Here is a 24,603-nt window from a genome sequence, read left to right on the forward strand (position 1 = left end):
GGGCGCCCACTGAACACGCTCCCTGATCAGATCACTCTCCTGGATCCCAAGACCTTCCAAGATCTCTTGCACAGTGCCCTCCTTAGCCCCTCTGCCTGAGCACCTATCCAGCATAGCTCTGGGGATGGCCCTGGAGGAGGTTGGCTGCCCAATAGAGGCCCATGCTCTGAAGCTTCAGCTTGTTAGGATAGGAGGAAAGGACACCACTGAAACCTTCATCTGTGAGAGTAAAAAACACAACGAGGAAGAAGGGATCACTAAGTTCCTCCTGGGGGACCTGGGGAGGACACACAGGACACACAGGAGAGAGCTTGGATAAATCCAACCCTCAGTTACTCAGCCTAAGGAATGTATTGATGGTGGCAAATATAACCTCTGGGTTGGCTAATCTGCCAGTTAGCTCAGACGGTAAGTTTGTTGAGAAGCCATTTCCCATATTTCTGGTGACACAGGTCAAAGTTTTTGCTCTCAAAGTCCCTTAGAACTGCATGTGTGATTCTTGGGTGCATGTTGAGAATTGGGCAAAAAGCTGAAGAAACTCCGGGTTACGGACCTCTCCGTGTCTATGGATGATGACAGTGTAATTTATCATATGTCTCACAGTTACTCTGAAGTGCTTCCTGGGTAAACTGGTTCAGGAATTTGGCTGGGCTCACTACACATATTCATTGCCACCTAGGCAACAGATTTCCTTTCTGAGGACTGTGTTCAAGCACGTGCCACAGTAAGCAGTTAGTAGTGCAGGAGACCACTTAGGACAGAGGTATGCTCTTTATTTAATCCCAGTGCTAAAATACACATGTGATTGGTATTAGCCTTGCCCCTTTCTACTTAGTAGTTCCCAGCCCCTATTTCTTATTCTATTTTCCTTTTTTCTTTTCTTTCTTTCAGTCATCATATGCTGTGCACGTAACATGCACTAAGCATGAGAGGTATTTTAAACTTTTCTCATGCAACCACCCTGACCTAAATCCCCAGCTAGATGCTATAGCTTGCTAACTTAATTTTTAAACTGAAAAGAGAAATAAAACAGGAGAAAATCATAAATTTCTGATCTCTCTTGGTAGGGTTTCCCACTTCTATTATGAGCTAGAGTGGGAATGAGGCAGGAACATGTAGGAAATGCCAAAGAACAGGTATTTGAGGTATTGAGGTGAAGTGTGTGACAAGGAGTGAAGGTTTGAGTAGCCAGTACAAATAACAAATATTTGCAGAGATTACATCTCTTACTGATCACAGGGAAAAGCAAATATCTTCTTTCTCCATGGGACAGAGAAGTGAGCAGAACAAGATCAAGGACTAGCCAAACCTATCAAGGGTCTCATCTCTCAATGATTAGACTGTGTGGTTATTTGCAGTCCCCTATAAGTAGGTGGAAAGAAAGCAGAGGAAGTGCCTGGTGACCTGTACATGGGGAGGGCCGAGTGGGAATAAGTAAGTTGTGCCCTGCTTAGGGTTTTACCTAAAAAGAAGCTTGGAGATGGTGGGCGAGGTCTGCCCTGACTCTTGAGCTCCTTTCAGACCACAGCCCTTAGGGAAATGGTTTGTAATGTTTCTCATCTCCCCTTCCCAGGGCCCTCTGGTCCAGACATGCACAGCATCAGAATCTTCTAGATACAAGTTTCACTGCTTCTCTGCTCCCTCCTGCTGTCCCCTATGGATGCCACTTTATATGAAAACAAGACAAATGTTCTGAACCTTTCCTCATCCTCAGGAGCCTGGCCACCTTTCTCAGAGCCCTTGTGCTGTCAGGCCCTGCTCCCACAGTCCCTGCCTGGCTTCACCCACATGGTCCCTCTACCCAAGTTCCTGGTAGGTCTGCCACTAATGATTGCCTTGGAGGAAATTGGCTGCTATGCTGATATCTGGGCCCTGAAGCTTCAACTCTTACCACCAGGGAGGTATAAAAACTACAGTTTCTCATCCAACATCTTCAAGGGCTCCAGAAAGACAGAAACACAGGGAGGAGAGTGTCAGTGGGTGCCCTGGCCTCTACTCTGCAGCTATTGGCCGTGGGGCAGCCAGGCCCAGAAAGGGCCCAATGCTCCCTCCCTATCAAGGACTGTGAGCTCGAATAGGAACAAAGTGTGCACCAGATCGTCCAGATGTTGCCGGGGACAGAAACTTACTACAACGTGGGCACAGTTTTGTATTATGCTGCTCAGAACTGCTTGGACAAAGCCAAGGAACAAGGCCAAGATGGGGTCATAAATCTGGGTTATGCCCTTCTGGTGACCATGGCTGGACTGACAGGGCCCACAGGACTTCTGTTCAGCACTGTGCTTAAACCTGCAGTGAAGGATGGGGTCCAACAGTTGATCCAGTACTACAGTGAGAGAAAGGCCAACACCCCTCCTGCTGAGACAAGCAACAAGGGATTGGGGGCACCTCAGATGTGAGTGACTGGGAAGAAACTACCCTGGCCCCCTTGGTGTCAGATGTGGGGTCTTCAGCTCCTTCCTGGGGATAGGCCTTTTTCAAGGGCTAAGACTTAGGTCCTGGGAAAGGGAGTCTTGGGATATAAAAGAAAGTGGTGTTAGGCAGGAAAATAGATGAGTGGAGTGGAAAGAGAAAAAGGCCTAAAAGTCCATTAAAAAGACCCAAAATTAATCAATTAAAGCTCAAAAATCTTGTCCGGGAATATTTTGATATTCCCCAGATAAAGGAGGAAACCTCCGCTTAGCCCATGTCTTTATTGTGTTAAACTTGCAGGCCCAGCTGTAAACAACACAGTGAAAGGCAGGAAGGATTTCATCTTAAAGATTGTATTTTAAATACCCAGGAAGTTAAAAATGTAAGATTCTTAACTTACTCTTTAGCAAACAGACAATAACTCAGCCCACCTTGGGGGCTTGGCAGGCAGCCTGTTTGATATGCTCCCAGACCAAGACACCAGTATCCCAGGGAGAAATCAGAGCAGGAAGTTCCTTGTGTTAAGTTAATTCTAAGCATTCAAAGACCACTTAACAAGTCTGCACCCCCAGCCCTTAGTTACATTCTTAAAGAATCCTTAAAAGGGGGAAACCTCCAACCTTTCAGAGTGCTCCTCTCTGAAGTCGCCCGCACTTTCTAAGTGCATAAACTTTTAACTTTAAACTCTCTCTTTTCAACCTTTCAGGGGGTGCTCCTCTCTCTGAGGTCACCCACATTTTCTAAGTGTGTAACCTTTTAATATTAAACTTTCTCTCTCTAAACCTTTCAGGGCACCTCTCCTTGCTGAGGTGGCCTGTACTTTTTCTCTCTTAAGTAACCTTATATAAAACTTTTACTCTGCTTCACTGCTGTGTCTCTGCCCTTCGATTCTTTGTCGCAGTGGGACAAGGACCACAGAAAATGCACAACACTCCCCCAACTGTAGGAAACAGGATGAATAAATCAAACATTCTGACACACCCTGTGTGTATGTGCACACATTCAAAATCCAAATCTCTGATTTGTTATCGAGGAGGAAGGCAGAGCCGTAAAATGTAGCAATTTTAAAGGCTAGGGTTTGAAATCAGATGATTTGATTTTGAATCTAGGATTTACCTGCAAGAGCTTCAGAGATCCCTGACTAGAAATGTAACCTCTTTCTCAGAGCCCAGTTTTTTAAATTTCTAAAGTGGGGAAAATAATTTTCACCTCTGGGGTTTGTGGACATTAAAAAAAATACAGTGGGAGTCAAGAATTCAAGATGGTGGTATGAGAGGTGAGATGGAAAACTCCTCCAAAAACTACATATAGTGTGAAAATATAGTTAATACAACTAACTAGTCCTAAAACAGCAACAGGAAAGAAGGTTGCACCAGACTGCACACAGACCTCATGAACAGAGCAGACTTCATGAAACAGTGTAACAACGTAGGAAAGCTTTGATCCGGTGGGACCCAAGCCCTTTCCCCACCCCAGCTCATGGTGGAAGAGAAATGGAGCGGGAGGGGGTGGAAGCCTGGGACAGCTGAACACCCAGCCCTGGAGGTCTGCTTTGGACCACAAACCTACATTGTGTGGTGCTCTGGAGGTTGCTGGGGTTGGGGAGCTGGGACAGCGGAGTGCTTGAGAGACTGAGATTCCAGCCATTTGTGGAGGATGCGGATCCACATCTGGCCACTCTGAGACAAAGGAAAGGCAGGCAGTCTGAGAGGCTTCCTAGCAGCAAGAGGGCTGCTGAAGGGAAGGGGTTTGCACAGAGCTTGCTACGAGGGAGAAGGGATAGGTGGACAAGGTTGTCTGGGCATACTCTGCCCAGCAGGTTGGGAACTTCGAGGAGCTTCAGGCACTCCATCCCACTGGCTGCCCACTCAGCTCCAAGGCCCCCACTGTGACACGCAGCCTGTTGCACCTTCCTCCTGGCCTGCCGGCACCTGCTCACAAACTGGCAGTCACTGTGCTGCAGTCAGGCCAGACAGAGGGAGGCACCACCTACAACAGCTAGAGACACCAAGCACAGAGGCTTATACCTGTGTGCTCAGCCCACAGGCTCTGACACTGGAGACAGGCCTGCCCTGCAGCCAGGAAGCAGGAAACAGCTCTTTCCTCCCCCCAGGCACCAGCTCTGATCCCCTACAACTCCCAACCTCACTATATGGACTGAGCAACTCCAGAGAATGGAGCTTCTGGGAACTAAAAGGCACCACAGAGATTTGTGAAACATCAAAGGAACCTGGTTCAAAGCAAAATCTCACAAATTACTGAAACAGGGCCAAATAAAACTGAACTCACCAATCTTCCTGAAAGAGAGTTTAAAATAAAGATCATAAACAGGGGCCTCAAGATGGCGGCATGAGTAGGGCGGCAGAAATCCCTCCCAAAACCATCTATATTTTTGAAAATACAACAAATACAACTATTCCTAAAAGAGAGACCACAGGATACACTACAACAGCCAGGCTACATCTACATCTTTGAGAACTCAGTATTTCACGAAGGGGGTAAGATACAAAGCCATCAACCGGCGGGACCCAAACACTTCCCCCACCCCAGCTCACCAGCAGAAGGAAAGGAGTTGGAGTGGGGAGAGAGTGGAAGCACAGGACTGCTAAATAACTAGCCCTAGTAATATGCACTGGGAGCACAGACACTCATTGCTTGGTGTGCTGGATATTAGAGAAACAGAAGGGTAGGGTCCGAGATGGAGATTGGGAGCAGATCGCCATAGCTGGCTCCCCTGGGACAAAAGAAAAGTGGGCACTTTTCAAAAGTATTAAAGGGACAAGGGCTCAACAGCTGAACAAAACTGTGCCAGCACACTCAGCCCAGCAGGCTGAGAATCTTGAAACTTTGGGCCCCCTAACTTCCTGGGGGTAAAGCAGCCCTAAAGCCCCTCACGGTGATAAGAAGCCTGAAATTCATTCCCGCCCGTGGCACTACAAGCAAACTGGCTGACCCTCCACAGCTGTAGAGCAGCTGGAAAGCAGGCCTGCCCACAGCAACCACACAGAGTCTCCTCCCAGTGCGCAGCTAACCAGGACAGGCAGAAGACGCTGGAGCAAGGTCCAGAACACGTGAAGGGGCAACGTTCTTGCAGAACACACTGGGGCAGCTACGACTCCCTGCAAGGCTCTAGGCTAGCCCGGGGGCTGCCCCGCCCATGGCAGCTCAGGAGATTGTCCCAGAGTTTGCTCCCGGTGTGCAGGTAACCGGCACAGGCAGCAGAGAAGGACAAGACGACCAACAAACAGGAAGGGACTTTGTTCTCCCAGCTGACACATGTGCCACCTGCCTGCAAACACTTCTACCACCATGAAAAGGCAGAAGAATATGGTCCAGTCAAAAATTACTCAGACAACCCCAGAGAGAGGGCCTGGTGAGATACATGTAATGAATCTTCCTGAAAAAGAATTCAAAATAAAACTCTTAACAATGCTGATGGACCTGCAGAAAAATATGCAAGAGCTAAGGGATGAAGTCCAAAAGGAGACAACAGAAATGAAACAATCGACAGAAGGGCTTAAGAGTGGACTGGACGAGGTGCAAGAGACTGTTAATGGAATAGAAATCAGAGACCAGGAATACAGAGAAGCTGAGGCAGAGAGACATAAAAGCATCTCTAGGAATAAAAGACTATTAAGAGAACTGTGTGACCAATCCAAGTGGAACAATATTCGCATTATAGAGGTGCCAGAAGAAGAAGAGAGAGAAAAAGGGATAGAAAGTTTCTTTGAAGAAATAATTGCTGAAATTGTTCCCAAGCTAGGGAAGGAAATAGTCTCTCAGACCAAGGAAGCCCACAGATCTTCCAAAACAAGTGACCCAAGGAGGACAACACCAAGACATATAATAATTAAAATGGCAAAGATCAAAGACAAGGGCAGAGTATTAAAGGCAACCAGAGAGAGAAAAAAGATTACCTACAAAGGAAAACCCATCAGGCTTTCATCAGACTTCTCAACAGAAACCTTACAGGCCAGAAGAGAATGGCATGATATATTTAATGCAATGAAACAGAAGGGCCTTGAACCAAGAATACTGAATCCAGCACAATTATCATTTAAATTTGAAGGAGGGATTAAACAATTTCCAGACAAGCAAAAGTTGAGGGAATTTGCCTCCCACAAACCACCACTACAGGGTATTTTAAAGGGACTGCTCAAGATGGAAGCAATCTTAAGACTTGTCACCAAAGAAAATAAAGTTACACCAAAGAAAGCAGTTCAACCAAATACTAACTAAAGCCAAAAAATAAAATCAACTATGCACAAAATCAGTCAAAGGAAATACAAAAGAGTACAGAATAAAACACCTAACACATAAAGAATGGAGGAGGAAGAATAAGAAGGGAGAGAAATAAAGAATCATCAGACTGTGTTTATAATAGCTTAATAAAAGAGTTAAGTGAGTTAGTTAGATAATAAGGAGCTACCCTTGAATCTTTGGTAACCATGAATCCAAAGCCTGCAATTGCAACAAGTACATATCTATTGATAATCACCCTAAATGTAAATGAACTCAATGCACCAATCAAAATACACACAGTAATAGAATGGATAAAAAAGCAAGATCCACCTATATGCTGCTTACAAGAGACTCACCTCAAACCCAAATATAAAAGTGAAGGGATGGAAAAAGATATTTCATGCAAACAATGGGGAGAAAAAAAGGTGTTGCAGTACTTGTACCAGACAAAATAGACCTCAAAACAAAGAAAGTAACAAGAGATAAAGATATTATAAATATCTATGCAACCAACACAGAAGCACCGACATATGTGAAACAAAGACTAACAGAATTAAAGGAGGAAATACAATGGAATGTATTCATTCTAGGAGACATCAACACACCACTCACTTCAAAGGACAGATCAACCAGACAGAAAATAAGTAAGGACACAGAGGCACTGAACAACACACTACAACAAATGGACCCAACAAAAATCTACAGAACTCTACACCCAAAAGCAGCAGAATACACATTCTTCTCAAGTGCACATGGAATATTTTCCAGAATAGACCACATACTAGGCCACAAAAATAGCCTCAGTAAATTCAAAAAGATTTAAATTCTACAGATCACAAAGGTATAAAACTAGAAGTAAATTGTACAAAGAAAACAAAAAGGCTCACAAACACATGGAGGCTTAACAACATGCTCCTAAATGATCAGTGGATCAATGGCTAAATTAAAACAGAGATCAAGCAATATATGGAGACAAATGACAACAACAGCACAAAGCCCAACTTCTCTGCAACACAGCAAAGGCAGTTCTAAGAGGAAAGTATACAGCAATCCAGGCCTATTTAAAGAAGGAAGAACAATCCCAAATGAATAGTCTAAAGTCACAATTATTGATACTGGAAAAAGAAGAACAAATGAGGCCCAAAGTCAGCAGAATGAGGGACATAATAAAGATTAGAGAAGAAATAAATAATAAGAGAATAAAACAATAAAAAAGTCAATGAAACCAAGAGCTGGTTCTCTGAGAAAATAAACAAAACAGATAAACCCCTAGTCACACTTATTAAGAGAAAAAGAAAATGTACACATATAAACAGAATCAGAAATGAGAAAGGAAAAAGTCACAGCAGACCCCACAGAAACGCAAAGAATTATTAGAGAATACTATGAAAATCTATATGCCAACAAGCTGGAAAACCTAGAAGAAATGAACAACTTCCTAGAAAAATAAAACCTTCCAAGACTGACCATGAAAGAAACAGAAAATCTAAACAGACCAATTACCAGCAATGAAATTGAATCAGTAATCAAAAAACTACCCAAGAACAAAATTCCCAGGCCAGATGGATTCATCGCTGAATTTTACCAGACATATAGAGAAGACATAATACCAATTTTCCTTAAAGTTTTCCAAAAAATAGAAGAGGAGGGAATACTTCCAAACTCATTTCATGAAGCCAGCATCACTCTAATACCAAAACCAGGCAAAGATCCCACCAAAAAAGAAAATTACAGACCGATATCCCTGATGAACATAGATGCAAAAATACTCAACAAAATATGAAGAAACTGTATTCAAAAATACATCAAGAGGATTGTACACCATGATCAAGTGAGATTCATCTCAGGGATGCAAGGATGGTACATTTGAAAATACATCAACATCATCCACCACATAAACAAAAAGAAGGACAAAAACCACATGATCAGCTCCATAGATGCTGAAGCAGCATTTGACAAAATTCAACATCCATTCATGATAAAAACACTTAACAAAATGAGTATAGAGGGCAAGTACCTCAACATAATAAAGACTATATGATAAACCCACAGCCAACATCATACTGAACAGCGAGAAGCTGAAAGCTTTTCCTCTGAGATCGGGAACAAGACAGGGATACCCACTCTCCTCACTGTTATTCAACATAGTGCTGGAGGTCCTAGCCACGGCAATCAGAAAACACAAAGAAATAAAAGGCATCCAGATAGGCAAGGAAGAAGTTAAACTGTCACTGTTTGCAGATGACATGGTATTGTACATAAAAAAAACCCTAAGAACTCCACTCCAAAACTACCAGAACTAATATCGGAATTCAGCAAAGTTGCAGGATTCAAAATTAATACACAGAAACCTGTGGCTTTCCTATACACTAACAATTAACTACTAGAAAGAGAAATCAGGAAAACAATTCCATTCACAATTGCATCAAAAAGAATAAAATACATAGGAATAAACCTAACCAAGGTATTGAAAGACCTATATCCTGAAAACTATAAGACACTCTTAAAAGAAATTAAAGAGGACACTAACAAACAGAAACTCATCCCATGCTCTTGGCTAGGAATAATTAATGTCGTCAAAATGGCCATCCTGCCCAAAGCAATATACAGATTTGATGCAATCCCTGTCAAATTACCAACAGCATTCTTCAATGAACTGAATCAAATAGTTCAAAAATTCATATGGAAACACCAAAGACCCCAAATAGCCAAAGCAATCCTGAGAAGGAAAAATAAAGTGGGGGGGATCTTGCTCCCCAACTTCAAGCTCTAAAACAAAGCCACAGTAATCAAAACAATTTGGTACTGGCACAAGAACAGAGCCACAGACCAGTGGAACAGAAAAGACTCCAGACATTAACCCAAATATATAAGGTCAATTAATATACAATAAATGAGCCATGGACATACAATGGGGAAATGACAGCCTCTACAAAAGTTGTTGATGGCAAAACTGGACAGCTACATGTAGGAGAATGAAACTGGATCACTGTCTAACCCCATACACAAAAGTAAATTCGAAATGGATCAAAGACCTGAATGTAAGTCATGAAACCATAAAACTCTTGGAAGAAAACATAGGCAAAAATCTCTTGGACATAAACATGAGTGACTTCTTCATGAACATATCTCCCAAGACAAGGGAAACAAAGGCAAAAATGAACAAGTGGGGCTATATCAAGCTAAAAAGCTTCTGTACAGCAAAGGACACCATCAATAGAACAAAAAGGTATCCTACAGTATGGGAGAATATATTCATAAATGACAGACCTGATAAAGGGTTGACATCCAAAATATATAAAGAGCTCACGCACCTCAAAAAACAAAAAGCAAATAATCCAATTAAAAAATGGGTAGAGGAGCTGAACAGACAGTTCTCCAAAGAAGAAAGTCAGATGGCCAACAGACACATGAAAAGATGCTCCACATCGCTAATCATCAGAGAAATGCAAATCAAAACCACAAAGAGATATCACCTCACACCAGTAAGGATTGCCACCATCCAAAAGTCAAAGAACAACAAATGTTGGTGAGGTTGTGGAGAAAGGGGAATCCTCCTACACTGCTGGTGGGAATGTAAATTAGTTCAATCATTGTGGAAAGCAATATGGAAGTTCCTCAAAAAGCTCAAAATAGAAATACCATTTGACCCAGGAATTCCACTCCTAGGAACTAACCCTAAGAATACAGCAGCCCACTTTGAAAAAGACAGATGTACCCCTATGTTTATCGCAGCACTATTTACAATAGCCAAGAAATGGAAGCAACCTAAGTGTCCATCAGTAGATGAATGGATAAAGAAGATGTGGTACATATATATACACAATGGAATATTACTCAGCCATAAGAAGATAACAAATCCTACCATTTGCAACAACATGGATGGAACTAGAGGGTATTATGTTCAGTGAAATAAGCCAGGTGGAGAAAGACAAGTATCAAATGATTTCACTCATATTTGGGGTATAAGAACAAAGCAAAAACTGAAGGAACAAAACAGCATCAGACTCACAGAACCCAAGAATAGAGTAAGTTACCAAAGGGAAGGGGATTGGGGAGGATGGGTTGGAAGTGAGGGATAAGGGGGAAAAGGGGGCATCACGATTAGCACGTATAATGTGGGGGGGAGGACACGGGGAAGGCAGTAAAACACAGAGAAGACAAGTAGTGATTCTATAGCATTTTACTATGCTGATGGACAGTGACCGTAAAGGGATATGTGGTGGGGACTTGATAATAGGGGGATTCTCGTAACCATAACGTTGTTCATGTAATTGTACATTAATAATAGCAGAATAAAAATAAAATAAATAAATATTGAAAGGGAAAAATAAAAAAAGAGAGTCACTGAATTAAAAAAAAAACAAAACAGTGAACCTAAGGTGCTTAGCCCAAATCCATCAAAAAAATGGCTACTATATTTTATTACCTTAGCCTTCCCCTTCCTGTCCCACAACGACGAAACCCTGCCCCGCCTCTTCCTCTGGGCCCGCAGCGTCCTCACCTCTCCCGGGGGGTCTCGATCCGGTGGCCGCTCAAATTCTCGGAAATCAGCTCTTCCGTTCGGGCACTTCCGTTGATTGGACTCCACCTTTCGCCGGCGCGGCGCGGTGACGCCATGCTCCTTCCCGCCAGTCGCCGGTGCCGGGAGTGCGACCTCTGCCCTGCTCGCCCCGCCCCGGGGTCGGAAAGAGTTGTAGCAGCGCCAATGAGCTCACAGCCTGTGAGAGGAGGCTGCCGAGGGCGGGGCAGCGGGCGCAGCGCCCCCGGAAATCCTAAGCCTGGGACTGAGCCGCTGGAGCAGCGGGTACCTGAAACCGCGGTCAGGTACGGGCCCGCGAGGGCGCTCGGTCCTGGTGGAGGTGCGAGTCCCTCTCTGGGAAGGGCGGCGGGCCCCGGAGGCCCTAGTCTGTGTCCCCAAGTTAAGTAGGGGTTGTAGCCCTCTCTGCTTCCTAGATCTTCTCCCCCTGTCCAGCTAGTCCCCAACCCTAACGCCCTCCACCTCCCAAAACTTCCCTGCAGCCTCCAAGACCCGAAATACGGTTGCTGGTTCCGTGTCTCAGCCAACGCTTTTGGCTACTAGGCTGTTGTTTTTTATCAATCCCCCCACCCCCAAAAAAATGTTTAATTTAACAACCTTATTTGTTGGAAATATAGAGAAAGGTGAAACGATTTGCGAAAGGTCACCTACAAAACGCGCTTCATTTCAGCAAAGCTTACTGAGCACACAATATGTGCTCGGGAAAGTGAGGGACAACTGGAGAAAAACTTAAGCATTTACAGCCCTCAAGTATTTGCAGTTCGTTTGCGAAGACCGGGTTTGTTCTTGCTTTGTTTGACGTTTTCAAGTAAACCTCACGGTTTATTACCACCTGCTCTTTTAACACCATCTGATTAGTTCCTTGAGAACTGCGGCCTCTTCGCTTGCTTTTTATAAGCAATACAGGAAGATAGTTTTTAAAAAATCAAGCACTGTTTAAAGAGGTAAAATGAAAAATAGGAGCCTCTGCTCAGTCCTTTCCTTCCTGTTCCTTCTTCCCCGAGGTAGAAACGCAGCTCATGATTATTCATACTGGTGAAAAAGAATCTCTACCCCAGACATTTTTCTTTGAGTTGTAACAAAATCATGTGACCTTTTTTAGTCCACAGATGGGCGTTTTTTTTTCTGTTAAGGCTCAGGCTGCAAGAATTAAGTTTTGATTTCCTGAATCTAACAGTGGGCGGGGAAAGGTAGGGAGAAAGATTCTCCATCTAGCCTGCTTAGTGACAGGCAGAAACCAGTTTTGAATGAAATTTATGAGCTCACAAAGTTGATAATCTACATGAAAAACCAGAGATTGACAGAGCTCGTAAAAGTGTCACAATCTTAGGAATTGAGTGACCCCTTGGCACAGTATTTAAGCATCTTCTAGAATGGTGCTCCTCCTTCCTCCCATGGAAAGGAGTTCATAAGGTGTATCTTATCTCCAAGATTTCAGTCTCTGATAAAACTTTGAGACCAGCATAGATAATGCTGGAATGAATACTTAAGATCCACACTGATCTTTTTTTTTTATTAAGGTATCATTGATATACACTCACGCTGCCATCTTTAATCCTCACACTGATCTTTTAATGCATAAACAAATAACAAAGATAAAGAACTAAGTTTATAATAAATTCATTGGGGAGATAGATGAAACAAAGATAGTGGAAATATTGTTTTTTGAAGTGTGATTATGGGTACATGGGCAATCCTTCTACTGTATTGTATTCATGCTACTTTGGCATATATTTGAAAATAACATTAAAACAAAAAGGCCCCCATGTTAGAGCTCTTACCTAGTGCTCCATGAAAGAATATGTACCAGACTGATAGTATGGGCTACTTCTGGAGAGAAGGGGAAGAGACCAAGCCTGGGAGTGGAGTCAATGTAGACTTTATTTTCTATATTTCTTCTTACCTGTATAATTAAAAAATTTTTTTAATTGTGATAACAAGCAGTCATAGGGCTATGGATGATTTAGTCCAGCAAAATTTCTAATTGGGAAACAGGTTCCTTCAGACTCATCCCCCAGATGGCTCAGTGGGAGATGCTACAGAATCTTGACAGCCCATTTCAGGATCAGCTGCACCAGCTCTATTCAAATAGCCTTCTGCCAGTGGACATTCGACAGTACTTAGCCATCTGGATTGAAGACCAGAACTGGTGAGGCCTTCAGGAAGCTGAGGGTGGGAGGGATGAGATCAAGGTTTTCTTTTTGAGCTGCCAGGATCCTGGAGACACCGAGGGATGGAAGGGGTTGGAAGGCCTCAAGAGAGTACTGATCCTTGTCATTTCTGACCCCAGGCAGGAAGCAGCACTGGGCAATGATAACTCCAAGGCCAACATGCTCTTCTTCCATTTCTTGGACCAACTCAACTATGAATGTGGCCACTGCAGCCAGGACCCTGAATGCCTGTTGCTACAGCACAACTTACGAAAGTTCTATCGGGACATCCAGGTACTTGGAGGAGCCAGGAATGACAAAGTGAGAATGAACGCTGAGGGTGAACGAGTACAGTTTAGGGTGTGGAACAGGACCTGGAGGTGCAAAGGGGGACGGACAGGCAGAAAGGGAGACTTGGGGGATCACTGGCAGAGTCCAGATGACCCTGTCGTGAAAAGGCTAGGGCTTGGGGTACCGGCGGTGAAAAGGGGAACAGCCAAGGCTCAAGGAGGAAGGGGGTACTGGAGTCACTGGTGGGGAGGGGCTGGGGCGTAGGTCACTGAAGGCAGTTGGGTTCAATCCGTCCTGTCTCTTCCCACTGCAGGCCTTTCCACAGGGCCCTACACAACTGGCTGAGATGATCTTTAATCTCCTTCTGGAAGAAAAAAGAATTCTGATCCAGGCTCAGAGGGCTCAGTCGGTGAGAACAATTTGGTAGTGACGTTGCAAGTTCCTGGGGTAGAGAAGGACAGTGGAAAGGACTCAGGAAATTCGTCTAAGAGCCAAGATCCCCACATCCTGTGGTATAGTTTCAGTCCTGGAGTTCAGAGATAAAAGGTGAGAAATGAAATGTGCTCAAGAGTCTCTTATTTCAGGAGCAAGGAGAGCCAGCCCTCAAAGCACCTGTGGAGAGCCAGCAGCATGAGATTGAATCCCGGATCCTAGAATTAAGGGCTATGATGGAGGTTAGTAGATGTGGCGAGAGTCCAGGTGGACAGGGCTCCACCTGCTTCCTCCCACAGAAGCAGCCTCATATGGGTCTCATCCCCTCTACAGAAGCTGGTGAAATCCATCTGCCAACTGAAAGACCAGCAAGACATCTTCTCCTTCCGGTATAAGACCCAGACCCCAGGTAAGAGGCATGCTGAGGGGTGGAAGGAACACAGGTGCCTGCTAGGAGGCCAAGGGCAAAGCCAGAAAGCAGTAATCACCTTTGGCTGCACCTCACTATCTGTGGTCCTGCTGCCACACAAGGCTGGATGTACCAGGGTATGTGGCAGAGGTCAGGCCAGAGGTGTGGCTGAGGGACAGCTAGGGAATGTCAGAGGAGATGCATGGTAAACTGCCTTAGCAGACTGAGTGGACTTCTGACTCAAGCTTGACCATTCAGAATTTGCCCAAGGGCCCAGGGGGCCTTGTGCTTTGCTTGGTTCCTCCTGTTTTCCCTTCAAAAATTCCCCCTCCTGACTCTGGGTGAGGTCCTGGTCAGGAAGGAGCAGGGAGGGGCCCTGGGTCTGACTGCTTGTCTCATGCCTGCTCCTATCATCCAGTGAGGACACCCTCTTTGGACCCCCGTCAGACCAAACAGCAGCAGCTTCTGCAGGAGACTCTCAATGAACTGGACAAAAGGAGAAAGGTGGGAGTGGGCAGCAGGGAACTAGGGAACATGAGGCATCTGGGAGCCCTGAGCCCTTAGCCTTGGCTTCTCTGTCTCTTTTTCCTCAGTTACATGGTGGGGAGGGGTGGGAAGAAGTACTCAGCACTCACCTTACGTCTTTACTAGGAGGTCCTGGATGCCACCAAAGCACTGCTTGGCCGACTAACCACCCTGATTGAGCTCCTGCTGCCCAGGTTAGAGGAGTGGAAAGTCCAGCAGAAGAAAGCCTGCATTGGAGCCCCCCTGGACGTTGGGTTGGAACAGCTGGAGAAGTGGTGAGAGGCACTTCCCCACCCTCATTCTTGCCCAAGTCCTACTCCTAGCCATCTCTCTGTGCTTTGTAAGTTGTAATGCAATAGGAGCTGCTCTCCTTAGTGTCTGCTCCCCAGAATGATCCTAGCTCCTGGGTCTGACTGCAGCTACACTAGGCTCTTCATTCTCACCACCCAGGGAGCCCAAAGCCAGGCTTTGCTTTGGTGAAAATAATGGATTTGATCCACAATCTGGTTTCTCCTTCCTCTTTAGTCATCCAAGAAATATATTTTCTATTTTTGTTTTGTTTCATTTTAAAATATTTTATTGGAAACCTTTTGACAAAATCAAGTACTTGTGTTTCTAGGCAGTTTCTCCCCCATCCCCAGTAAGTTGACAGTTTCTCACACAGGTTAATGCAGGAAAGATGTAGACTCCTTGGATCTGACCAGCACAGATAGAGGATGTCCTTGGTGTCAGCTAAATCCCCAGCAGCCAGGGAGAAGGGGCATGGCTCTTTACTTCTTGTCACAGCCTGCAGATGTGGAAGGAACGTTACCTAGGCAGCTTAGCTACCTCAACAGCATGTCTGGAGGGTAAATAGCAAGCCTTAGCTCTTCAGTCACCAGGTTGGTGCCCAGTCTCTGATGGGGCACTGCCCCTGCCTGGACTTCCAGAGCTCTCATGCTTTATCCAAGGATAATACACCAGTGGCCATCGTAAAACCCCACTGTAGTGCTGTGGACCAGCCTGTGAAGATCAGGGGCATGCAGGCTGCTGTGCAAAGCTGGGGCAGGGCGCTGGGGCCCACCGCCTTCCCTTTGGGTAGAGGTATGGCAGCAGCCAGCACACCATAGGGCCCCATTTCTGCTGGCGAGTTCATGCAAAAGAGAGCAAGAAATATGTTTTCTTTTTTTTTTTTTCTGCAATGAATATAATACAAAGAAAGAGAGAGAGAAAAAGGAAATTACCTAATATCTTACTACCCAGACATAGTTTAATATTATTAAACAAAAATTGAATCATAGTCTTCATACTGTTTTGATACCTGTTGGATTTTGGGTTTTTTTAACTTAGCAGTATATTTACTCATGTTCCTTTAATGGCCGCATTATAGTTCCCTATATGGAGGTAACTTAATTAATGAACTCCTGTTTGGGGGCACTTAGGTTGTTTTTAATTTCTTGCTGTTTTTTCCAGTAAGCTCTTTATTTATATTAATTTTATTGAGATATGGAAAAAAATAACTGTGTCATTCAATATACTTGAAAAATAACTTTTAAATATTTTCTCATGACAAAATTCATTATAATTCAGACTATTAAAAATGTAGCACAACTATTCAGATAAATTGAAAATAGTTTATAAGGCTTAGGGTACAGGATCAGTATTTAAATTGCAGTTGCAAACGCATCCATCATTACGTGTAGGGGTTGGCAAACTAGACCTATGAATGATTTGCTCTTTTAAACAGTGCTGCAGTAAATGTCCTCATAGCTACATCTTCATTTACATCCCTAATTATTTCTATAATATTAATTCTTAGAAGTGGTATTCCTTGGTTAAAGTGTATACCTTTTCTTGTTTGTGGTGTTATTGTTATTGTTGATCTTTTGTTTCATTGTTTTTAATAGAGCTTTATTGCTTTTTCTGATTATAAATATAATGTATATATCATTTGAGAAAAATTCAGAACAAAAGAGAAAATGAAGTAAAAACCACCTGTCTTCATGATTTGGTCATGCAGGAGTAACCTATGCATTAATGTGTGTAAGGCACTTAGAATAAATAGTACCTACCAAGCATCATGTGAAAGTCAGCTTTATTATGTTAATTAGTCTTTTACTAGTTTTATATGTGCAAGTGGCTTTGGTTAGTGCTTTTGAATACATTTTCTTCAGATTTTCCCTATGCATATAAACAAATTCATTTACTTTAAATAGAAGCAGGATCTCATCATATATGTACTATCTTGTAGGATCTCATCATATATGTACTATCTTGTAATTTTAAGAAATTTGTTATCTTTGGATACTGAATTTTCTGTGTTAATTTGAGCCTATATCATTATTTTTAATGGTTGTGTAGTATTCCATGATGTGACTGCCATCATTCATATACCTAATACCAACTTTTTCTAATTTTTCTCTTCCAAATAACAAAGCCATGAACTTCCTTGCACATTTTTCTGATTATTTTCTTAGACATATCTTAGAAATGGATTTCTGCAAATTTTGTGTACATTTTTTGAGGCTTTTAAAAAAATGGTTCTAAACTGCTATCCCAATCTTTTTGTTGATATGTAGTGAATGAGTGTTTTCTGTTATTATTTTTTACTGTAGAGACAAACCATAGAAGCTGAAGGTATGGATTGTGCAGAAGACTGCCTACATTGCATACAACTTCATTGTAGTTGCATGACCTTGAGGGAGTCCCTGAATCTCAGTTTTACCATCTGTAAAGTGGGAGTGATGAAAGTACCTGCCTCATAAGGTGGTTGTGAGGATTAAATGCATTAATGTGTGTAAGGCACTTAGAATAAATAGTACCTACCAAGCATCATGTGAAAGTCAGCTTTATTATGTTAATTAGTCTTTTACCAGTTTTATATGTGCAAGTGGCTTTGGTTTTCACTTCTTGGACCATGAATCATGTTGCATAATCCTGCACATGCTTCCTGGGTTCCTTTTTTGTCTCAGTTGGTTTCTGACTCGCCACATAAAGGAAGTCTTAGCTTGTTTGGAGACTCTGTGAAGCTCACTGATTCTCTCTCCCTTGAATTCTGTCACCCAGGTTCACAGCTGGAGCAAAGCTGTTGTTTCACCTGCGGCAGTTGCTGAAGGAGCTGAAGGGACTGAGTTGCCTGGTTAGCTATCAGAACGACCCTCTGACCAAGGGGGTGGACCTGCGAAAGGCCCAGGTCACAGAGCTGCTGCAGCGGCTGCTCCACAGGTCTGGAGGCTGGGGAATGACCTTTTAGGGAAGGCAGAGGAAAGGAACACGGGGACCCGTTCTTACAGAGACTGAACTATATATATTCTCTCCGCATCTCTCTCCCCAGTGCCTTTGTGGTAGAAACCCAGCCCTCCATGCCCCAAACTCCCCATCGACCCCTTATCCTCAAGACGGGGAGCAAATTCACTGTCCAAACAAGGTTGGCATTTCAGAGTTCCCCGATCCTTCCTTTTCTAGCCCCAGCCTTGTTCACTTTCTGATTTTACTGACCTTCCCACCCTTGGCCTCCTCTTTTCCCTTCAATCCACCTACTGCTTCTGATCTCTTACCTTTCTCAAACATCTGGTCTATCCAGAAGACTGAGATTGACCACTGTCCCCCATCTGCCTCCCTTCCAGGCTGCTGGTGAGACTCCAGGAAGGCAATGAGTCACTGACTGCAGAAGTCTGCATTGACAGGTAGGTTGAGGCAGGTGAAGGGCGGGACCAAGGGGTAGCCAGGGCCTGGGCTGGTCGGGTGGAGGAGACACACACTTTTCCTAATAGGGCCTCGGGGCTGTGCTCATCCCCCTCCCATTTCTACCTCAGAAATAGTAACTCATCCCCTTGTTGACACTTAACTCTGTGGCATTCAACTTGTCACATATTCATTTAATTGTCATAGGAATCTCAGAGTTCGGTATTATCAACACACCATTCAAATGATGAAGCCAGCTCAGAGAGATTAGCTAGTGAGCTATAGATTTGGGTTGGAACTCAGATCTGACTGATCCCAAAGGCCAAAGTCCTAACTTCTACAGTTTTGCTTCCCAATGATTTTTTTCTATTTCTCTCCAGGAATCCTCCTCCATTACAAGGGTAGGTACCTGACCAGGATGCTGGAAACATCTGTGCAGAGCTTGACCTGCATTACCACAAAGGGACCCAGACTGGGAGGAGGCTGATACGGGTGTTCGGGCAGAGGGAGAAGGGTGGTCTGACACGAACTGGACTTTGTTTCCTGCTGAGTTTTTAGAGTAACTCTGCTCCTGTCCTCTGTATATCTTTGTCCTCCTGGTATAGCTTCCGGAAGTTCAACATTCTGACCTCAAACCAGAAAACTTTAACCCCCGAGAAGGGGCAGAGTCAGGGCTTAATTTGGGACTTCGGCTACCTGGTAAGAAGCTTAAGCTTCTAGTCCAATGGAACAGGCCAGGGGAGGTTCCCAGGCCTTGGGAACTTGAGGGCAAGATGGGTTCTCACTCTGGGGTCCTTAAGTGGACCTTGGGGACCCTACTGTGGCATTGTGTCTCTTTCCCATCCATTTGCAGACTCTGGTGGAGCAACGTTCAGGTGGTTCAGGAAAGGGCAGCAATAAGGTGAGCCTGGACAGAAGGCAGGGGCAAGAGGGACTTGCCAAAGGGCTCTCTGACCCGTGTCTTCTGCTGTGCAGGGGCTGCTGGGGGTGACAGAGGAACTGCACATTATCAGCTTCACAGTCAAATACACCTACCAGGGTCTGAAGCAGGAGCTGAAAGTGAGTGACAGTGGAGAGCAGGGAAACGTGCAGCAGATGATGGAGAAGGCATAAAGGGGTTAAGCAGAAGCCTCTGAGGGTGGGGTATTACCTCTTGCCCCTACCAGATGTCTGCAGCTAGAAACTCCACATCCCACCTTGTGACTCCTGTCTCTTCCCCAGGTGGACACCCTCCCTGTGGTAATTATTTCTAATATGAACCAACTCTCAGTTGCCTGGGCCTCAGTTCTGTGGTTCAATCTGCTCAGCTCCAACCCCCAGGTAGGAGGTGGGGCCAACAAGTGAAGGTGGTGGGAGGGGTGTGAGGCCACTGCCTCTGAGCCCCTATACTCCTCTGTCCCCTGCAGAACCAGCAGTTCTTCTCCAGCCCCCCCAGGGCCCCCTGGAGCTTGCTGGGCCCTGCTCTCAGTTGGCAGTTCTCCTCCCACATTGGCCGAGGCCTTGACACAGACCAGCTGAGCATGCTGAGAGACAAGCTATTTGGTACAGACCTTTTCTCTCAGCCTTTCCCCACCTTAGTCTCCCTGGCCCTACCTCCTTCCATCATCTGAACTGTCTGTGTGTCCACAGGGCAGAACTCTGGGACTGAGGATGCACTGCTGTCCTGGTCCAACTTCACTAAGGTAACTCCTGCATCCTGTGCCACTGGATCTAGCCCCCAGTGCAAACAGTAGCCCTTACCCTCAGGTGGGGATTGGGGAGGGCAGTTCCAGATCACTTGGCTTTCTATTCCTCCTGCAGCAAGAGAGTCCCCCTGGCAGGCTGCCATTCTGGACATGGCTGGACAAGATTCTGGACCTGGTGCATGACCACCTGAAGGATCTTTGGAATGATGGGTGAGGCCTTGGTCAGCCTCCCCCAGCCCTACCCCACCCCCACTGACTGCTCCCCCAGGCCCAACTGCCTTTCTGGGCTTGAGAGTGGATCTGTGCACCCTCATGTGGCAAAGCGGGAAACAGAACAAGAGCTGGAGCAAGGTCGCACTCCTCACATTAGCGGTAACAGTCCTAGCCAGCATTTGTTAAGCAGCTGCTGTGTTTCAGAGCTTTTGTGGGTTTTCTCATGTAATTCCTACAGCCACCCTGATGATGGGTGTTCACTCTCAAGTGAGGAAACTAAGGCTCAGAGAGGTTAAAGAACTTCCCCGAGGGGCACAGTTGGGATTCGATCCCAGGCCCGTCTGACCCCTGGCCTATGCACCTTCCACCACTGCTAGCCCATGTGTACAGCACTGTACCTTTTCATTTCTGTCACCTTACTGAATCCTCATGCCTCTTCCAGCCCTGGGAGGTAGATACTGTCAGTAAAGTGAAGCGATCTGTAAAGAGCAGAACCAGGACCAGAAGCTGGTGCTCTCCACATGCAAGGGTGCCTAGGGGCCATGGGGCAGGAGGGCAGGAGGGCCTCATAGCTGCTTTCTGTGCTTAGACACATCATGGGCTTTGTTAGCCGGAGCCAGGAGCGTCGGCTGCTGAAGAAGACCATCTCTGGCACCTTCCTGCTGCGCTTCAGTGAAACATTGGAAGGGGGCATTACCTGTTCCTGGGTGGAACACCAGGATGATGGTCAGCTGCTCCACCCTGTTCCCATAGCCTCCCCTTTCTGCCCTTGGCTTCCCTGGCTCCATTCTGAACCCCTTGGCTGCTTTGGTACTGGACAGCCAGGGTGGGGAGCCCTTAGGCCCAGCCTCTTCCCTCAGATCTGCCTGTTCCTACATCCACTCTCCAGATAAAGTGCTCATCTACTCTGTGCAGCCCTTCACCAAGGAGGTGTTGCAGTCACTCCCGCTGACCAAAATCATTTGCCACTACCAGCTGCTCACTGAGGAGAACATACCTGAGAACCCACTGGTCTTCCTCTACCCCCGAACACCCCGGGACGAGGCTTTTGGGCACTACTGCCAAGAGAAAGGTGAGAGTCATTGACACCTTCACTGCTAGAATCTGGGGATTCTAAGGCACCCACAGATCCAGCTCCTTCCTTCCAAACATGGGAACGCTGATACCCAGGGAGGGACACTTCCAGTCAGCAGAGAGACATGAGAATCGGGACGAGGGGACTGCACTCAGGGACCCTGAGGCTGTGTGTCCACTCCTGTGTGCCCACGTCCTGTGTCTGTCTCCCACAGTGAATCTCCAGGAACGAAGGAAATACCTAAAGCATAAGCTCATTGTGGTCTCTAACAGGTGAGATACGAACTCTCCCTAACCCTCCTTGGCTGATGCAGTGAGGCAGATTTGCCCACTTTGCCTCATTTCACCTCTCTGGCCTTCTCTCCTCCTGACCCACATGTGCAGCCCTCGAGGTGTTTTCCTGCTCTTCTAGTCTCTGCTCTATTTCTGCTGCCCAGGGTTTTGTCTTCCCAGGGGTTCCCTGATAATAAGTCAAATCATTATCATATTATTAACATTACTGATGTTCATGAGTATGTACTTAACACTAAGCATGGTACTAGATTTTTGTGGAACTTTTTTTTTCATTTAATCTTTGTAAGAACCCATCCAAGAAAATAACAGCCATATTTAATGAAACCTTTTTACATGTCAGGCACTGAGCAGCTAAATGCTTTATGTTCATTTTCTCATTTATTTAATCTTCATACTAGTCCTGTGAGGCAAACACTGTTACTACTGTTTTCAGCTGAGCAAACTGAGGTTTAGTGCCGGGAAGTAGCGTGCCTAAGGTACGTGGCTAATAAGTGATCCAGGCCTCCGATGCCAAAGCCCTGCTTTTAACCATCCTACTTCCTCTCAAGTATTTTTAGGTATTGTTATTCCCATTTTAAGCTGAGGCCGATAAACCTGAGGCTCAAGGAGGTTAAGTAACTTGACTAAGGTCATCCAGCTAATAAGTGGTAGGATTCAAATTCGGGCAAGCCAGACTCCAAAGCCCAGGCTCTTAAGCCCCCTGTTCTGTTGCCTGCTTAGTGCAGAGGGACCTGCTTGCTCTGTCTTTCCCCACTTCCCCTAACAGCTGAGCCTTGCCCCTTGTCTGTGGTGCGGTGTCCAGACAGGTGGACGAGCTGCAACAGCCCCTGGAGCTTAAGCTGGAGCCAGAAGTGGGGTTATCAGAGCCGGAGCCGGGGCTGGAGTTGGAGCCACTGCTAGAGGCAGGGCTGGATCTGGGGCCAGCGCTGGAGCCCCTGCCGGACCCCACACTAAGTGTGGCATCACAGAGAGTAGCCAAGCCAGATCTGGGATCAGAATTGAAGCTGGAGCCTGTTTTAGGGCCTATAGCACAGCCAGAGCCAGAGCCAGATTTGCCCCATGATCTGAGACATTTGAACACTGAAGAAATGAAAAGTAAGTGATGAGATGGGGCTAGGGAAGAGGGGATGTAATCCCTTTCCCAGCTCCCCTCCCTCACCCATGACAGAAAAGCTCCTCACTGGAGAGCGGTTCATTCCCTAGTGATCGTTGCATTAGGAAATGTACATGCCTCCCCGTGCCTGCCTCAGTGCTCCCTCAGGCCCCATCCAGGGTCTGTTGTCATCCTCCCTCATTGGCTTTGCTGGGTTGGGAATTCCTTGCCTAAGATCAGAGCCTGACTTCTTCCTCTGGTTACCTAGTCTTCAGAAACAGTATGAAGATTGAAGAAATCATGACAAATGGTGACCCACTGTTGGCTGGCCAGAACACTACGGAGGAGGCTTACGTCTTCCACCCCAGCCATTTCTACACGGATGGGCCCTTGATTCCTTCTGACTACTAAGAACTACATACCCTTTGTTCTTTCCATAATCTTGTGGCCCTCTTTCCCCCCACCTAAGGATGTTGCTTGCCAAGGATGGGAAATTGTGCACGGGCCCTTTCTAAACCAGGTTAATTCTGATTTGGGGTGGGAGGTGAAAGCATGTTGTGGGTACCAGTGAATCAGCACAGCTATTGGCCATGACTCTAACTGGGATGCTGGGGGCTGCTTCTCTGTTGGAGATGCAGACTTCTGGGGCAGGCCAGGGCAGTTAGGGGGTACTTGGAGGTCTCAGGGCCATGGCTTCTTCCTGGTATGGAAGGATTTCAACATTTTAATAGCTGGTATGGCTAACCTCATGCCCACTGGCATTGGCTCTCAGCGGGGAATGGGGACATGTGATAGGACTCCATTTCACTCTCTGGTGTGTAGGACACCCTTTTCCTTTCTTCTTCCCCTCACTCCTCAACCCCTAAATTTCTTCTTTCCCTGCAGGGACTGAGAGCTTTCTGCCTCAGCCCCATGTGAGACTCCCTTCTGAGGAAGGGAATAGGAGGTAGACCCATCTCCTCCAGACTTTTCTTGCCAGTCTCCTCCCTTGACCCCCAAGCTGGCCACACCCATTTCAACCCTACAGTGATCCTACCAATCTAATTTGCCTGTAAAGCCTTGCACAATAATTTATTCTGCCTTGTCTCCATTTCTCCAGTGCTTAGGAGACACATCACTCCTGCAGGCCACGGATGTTTGGGTTGCTGGGAATTTAGGAATTGTTCTGTAGAGTATAGACAAGATTTGATATTTTTACAGAGGAGAAGCCCTGGGTCTTAGATATTTCTCTATGAGGATATCATTTCTTTTCTTTTGTACAGTGTATCATATACCTAAAAACAGTACTTCTATTCCTTGGGCATGGACCTGGGTAAAGACTACAGACTACGTTCCTGGAACTTAGAACCTTGAAGGTTTACCATGGGACTGCAGACAACCTCCTACCTTAGCTGTTCCCAGGGAACCCCAGGACAACTGCTGTTGCTGTAACTTGTGCTCCTAGTATAATTTGAAATGCAAACGAAAGTGCTGCCCTGTACATGTGGCTGTTTCTTGCCTGGAACAGCCCCATTCAGAAAGGTCCTTCTGAGTACAAGTGGCTAATAAACTTTGTGCTGACCTGGAAATGCTTTCTATCT

General features: G+C 45.6%; 2 protein-coding genes and 2 long non-coding RNA genes across 9 annotated transcripts in view; 2 read left to right on the top strand and 2 right to left on the bottom strand.

Moving 5' to 3' along the window:
• The window catches only part of LOC140844435 (uncharacterized), a 44,194-nt gene extending 32,900 nt beyond the window's left edge, over window positions 1-11,294 (bottom strand). Inside the window, exon 1 of the long non-coding RNA XR_012122710.1 lies at window positions 11,159-11,294. This is a non-coding gene — a long non-coding RNA (uncharacterized lncRNA). The remainder of the gene's footprint in view (window positions 1-11,158) is intronic.
• LOC118970647 (uncharacterized) overlaps window positions 1-24,603 on the bottom strand; it is a 455,888-nt gene that overhangs the window by 367,649 nt on the left and 63,636 nt on the right. The window lies entirely within an intron of this gene.
• On the top strand, window positions 322-3,907 carry APOF (apolipoprotein F). The gene is given in 3 exon segments (XM_073216582.1): window positions 322-1,897; window positions 1,900-2,385; window positions 2,388-3,907. Coding segments are annotated over 3 exon segments (981 nt in total). The 5' UTR covers window positions 322-1,539; the 3' UTR covers window positions 2,525-3,907.
• STAT2 (signal transducer and activator of transcription 2) lies at window positions 11,176-24,591 on the top strand. Of its 6 annotated transcripts, XR_001854389.3 has the most exons (25): window positions 11,182-11,516; window positions 13,190-13,343; window positions 13,485-13,638; window positions 13,949-14,044; window positions 14,220-14,309; window positions 14,401-14,476; window positions 14,895-14,980; window positions 15,128-15,276; window positions 18,047-18,205; window positions 18,315-18,407; window positions 18,607-18,666; window positions 19,045-19,065; window positions 19,270-19,363; window positions 19,518-19,565; window positions 19,640-19,723; window positions 19,886-19,984; window positions 20,071-20,206; window positions 20,294-20,346; window positions 20,465-20,559; window positions 21,152-21,288; window positions 21,452-21,634; window positions 21,852-21,909; window positions 22,733-23,025; window positions 23,292-23,543; window positions 24,286-24,591. XR_001854389.3 is itself a non-coding variant. In XM_037008971.2 (24 exons), the coding sequence occupies exons 1-24, from the start codon at window positions 11,273-11,275 to the stop codon at window positions 24,366-24,368; spliced, it is 2,745 nt and encodes a 914-aa protein (XP_036864866.2). In that variant the 5' UTR covers window positions 11,178-11,272; the 3' UTR covers window positions 24,369-24,591. The 6 variants fall into 6 exon arrangements, 5 of the variants coding, with proteins under 5 accessions (XP_036864868.2, XP_036864867.2, XP_036864866.2 ...); XM_037008971.2 differs by lacking the exon at window positions 23,292-23,543 and having other exon boundaries at window positions 11,178-11,516; XM_017668618.3 differs by having other exon boundaries at window positions 23,292-24,591.

Source organism: Manis javanica, chromosome 11 (assembly GCF_040802235.1).
Source record: "Manis javanica isolate MJ-LG chromosome 11, MJ_LKY, whole genome shotgun sequence".
Taxonomy (NCBI): domain Eukaryota; kingdom Metazoa; phylum Chordata; class Mammalia; order Pholidota; family Manidae; genus Manis; species Manis javanica.

Bases quoted from the DNA above. Each gene is read 5' to 3' on its own strand.
- STAT2 (XM_017668618.3), top strand. From the start codon at position 11,273: ATGCTCCTTCCCGCCAGTCGCCGGTGCCGGGAGTGCGACCTCTGCCCT. The intron at 14,045-14,219 runs GTGAGAACAATT...CTCTTATTTCAG, and splicing joins AGGCTCAGAGGGCTCAGTCG to GAGCAAGGAGAGCCAGCCCT. The intron at 20,347-20,464 runs GTAACTCCTGCA...TTCCTCCTGCAG, and splicing joins CCTGGTCCAACTTCACTAAG to CAAGAGAGTCCCCCTGGCAG.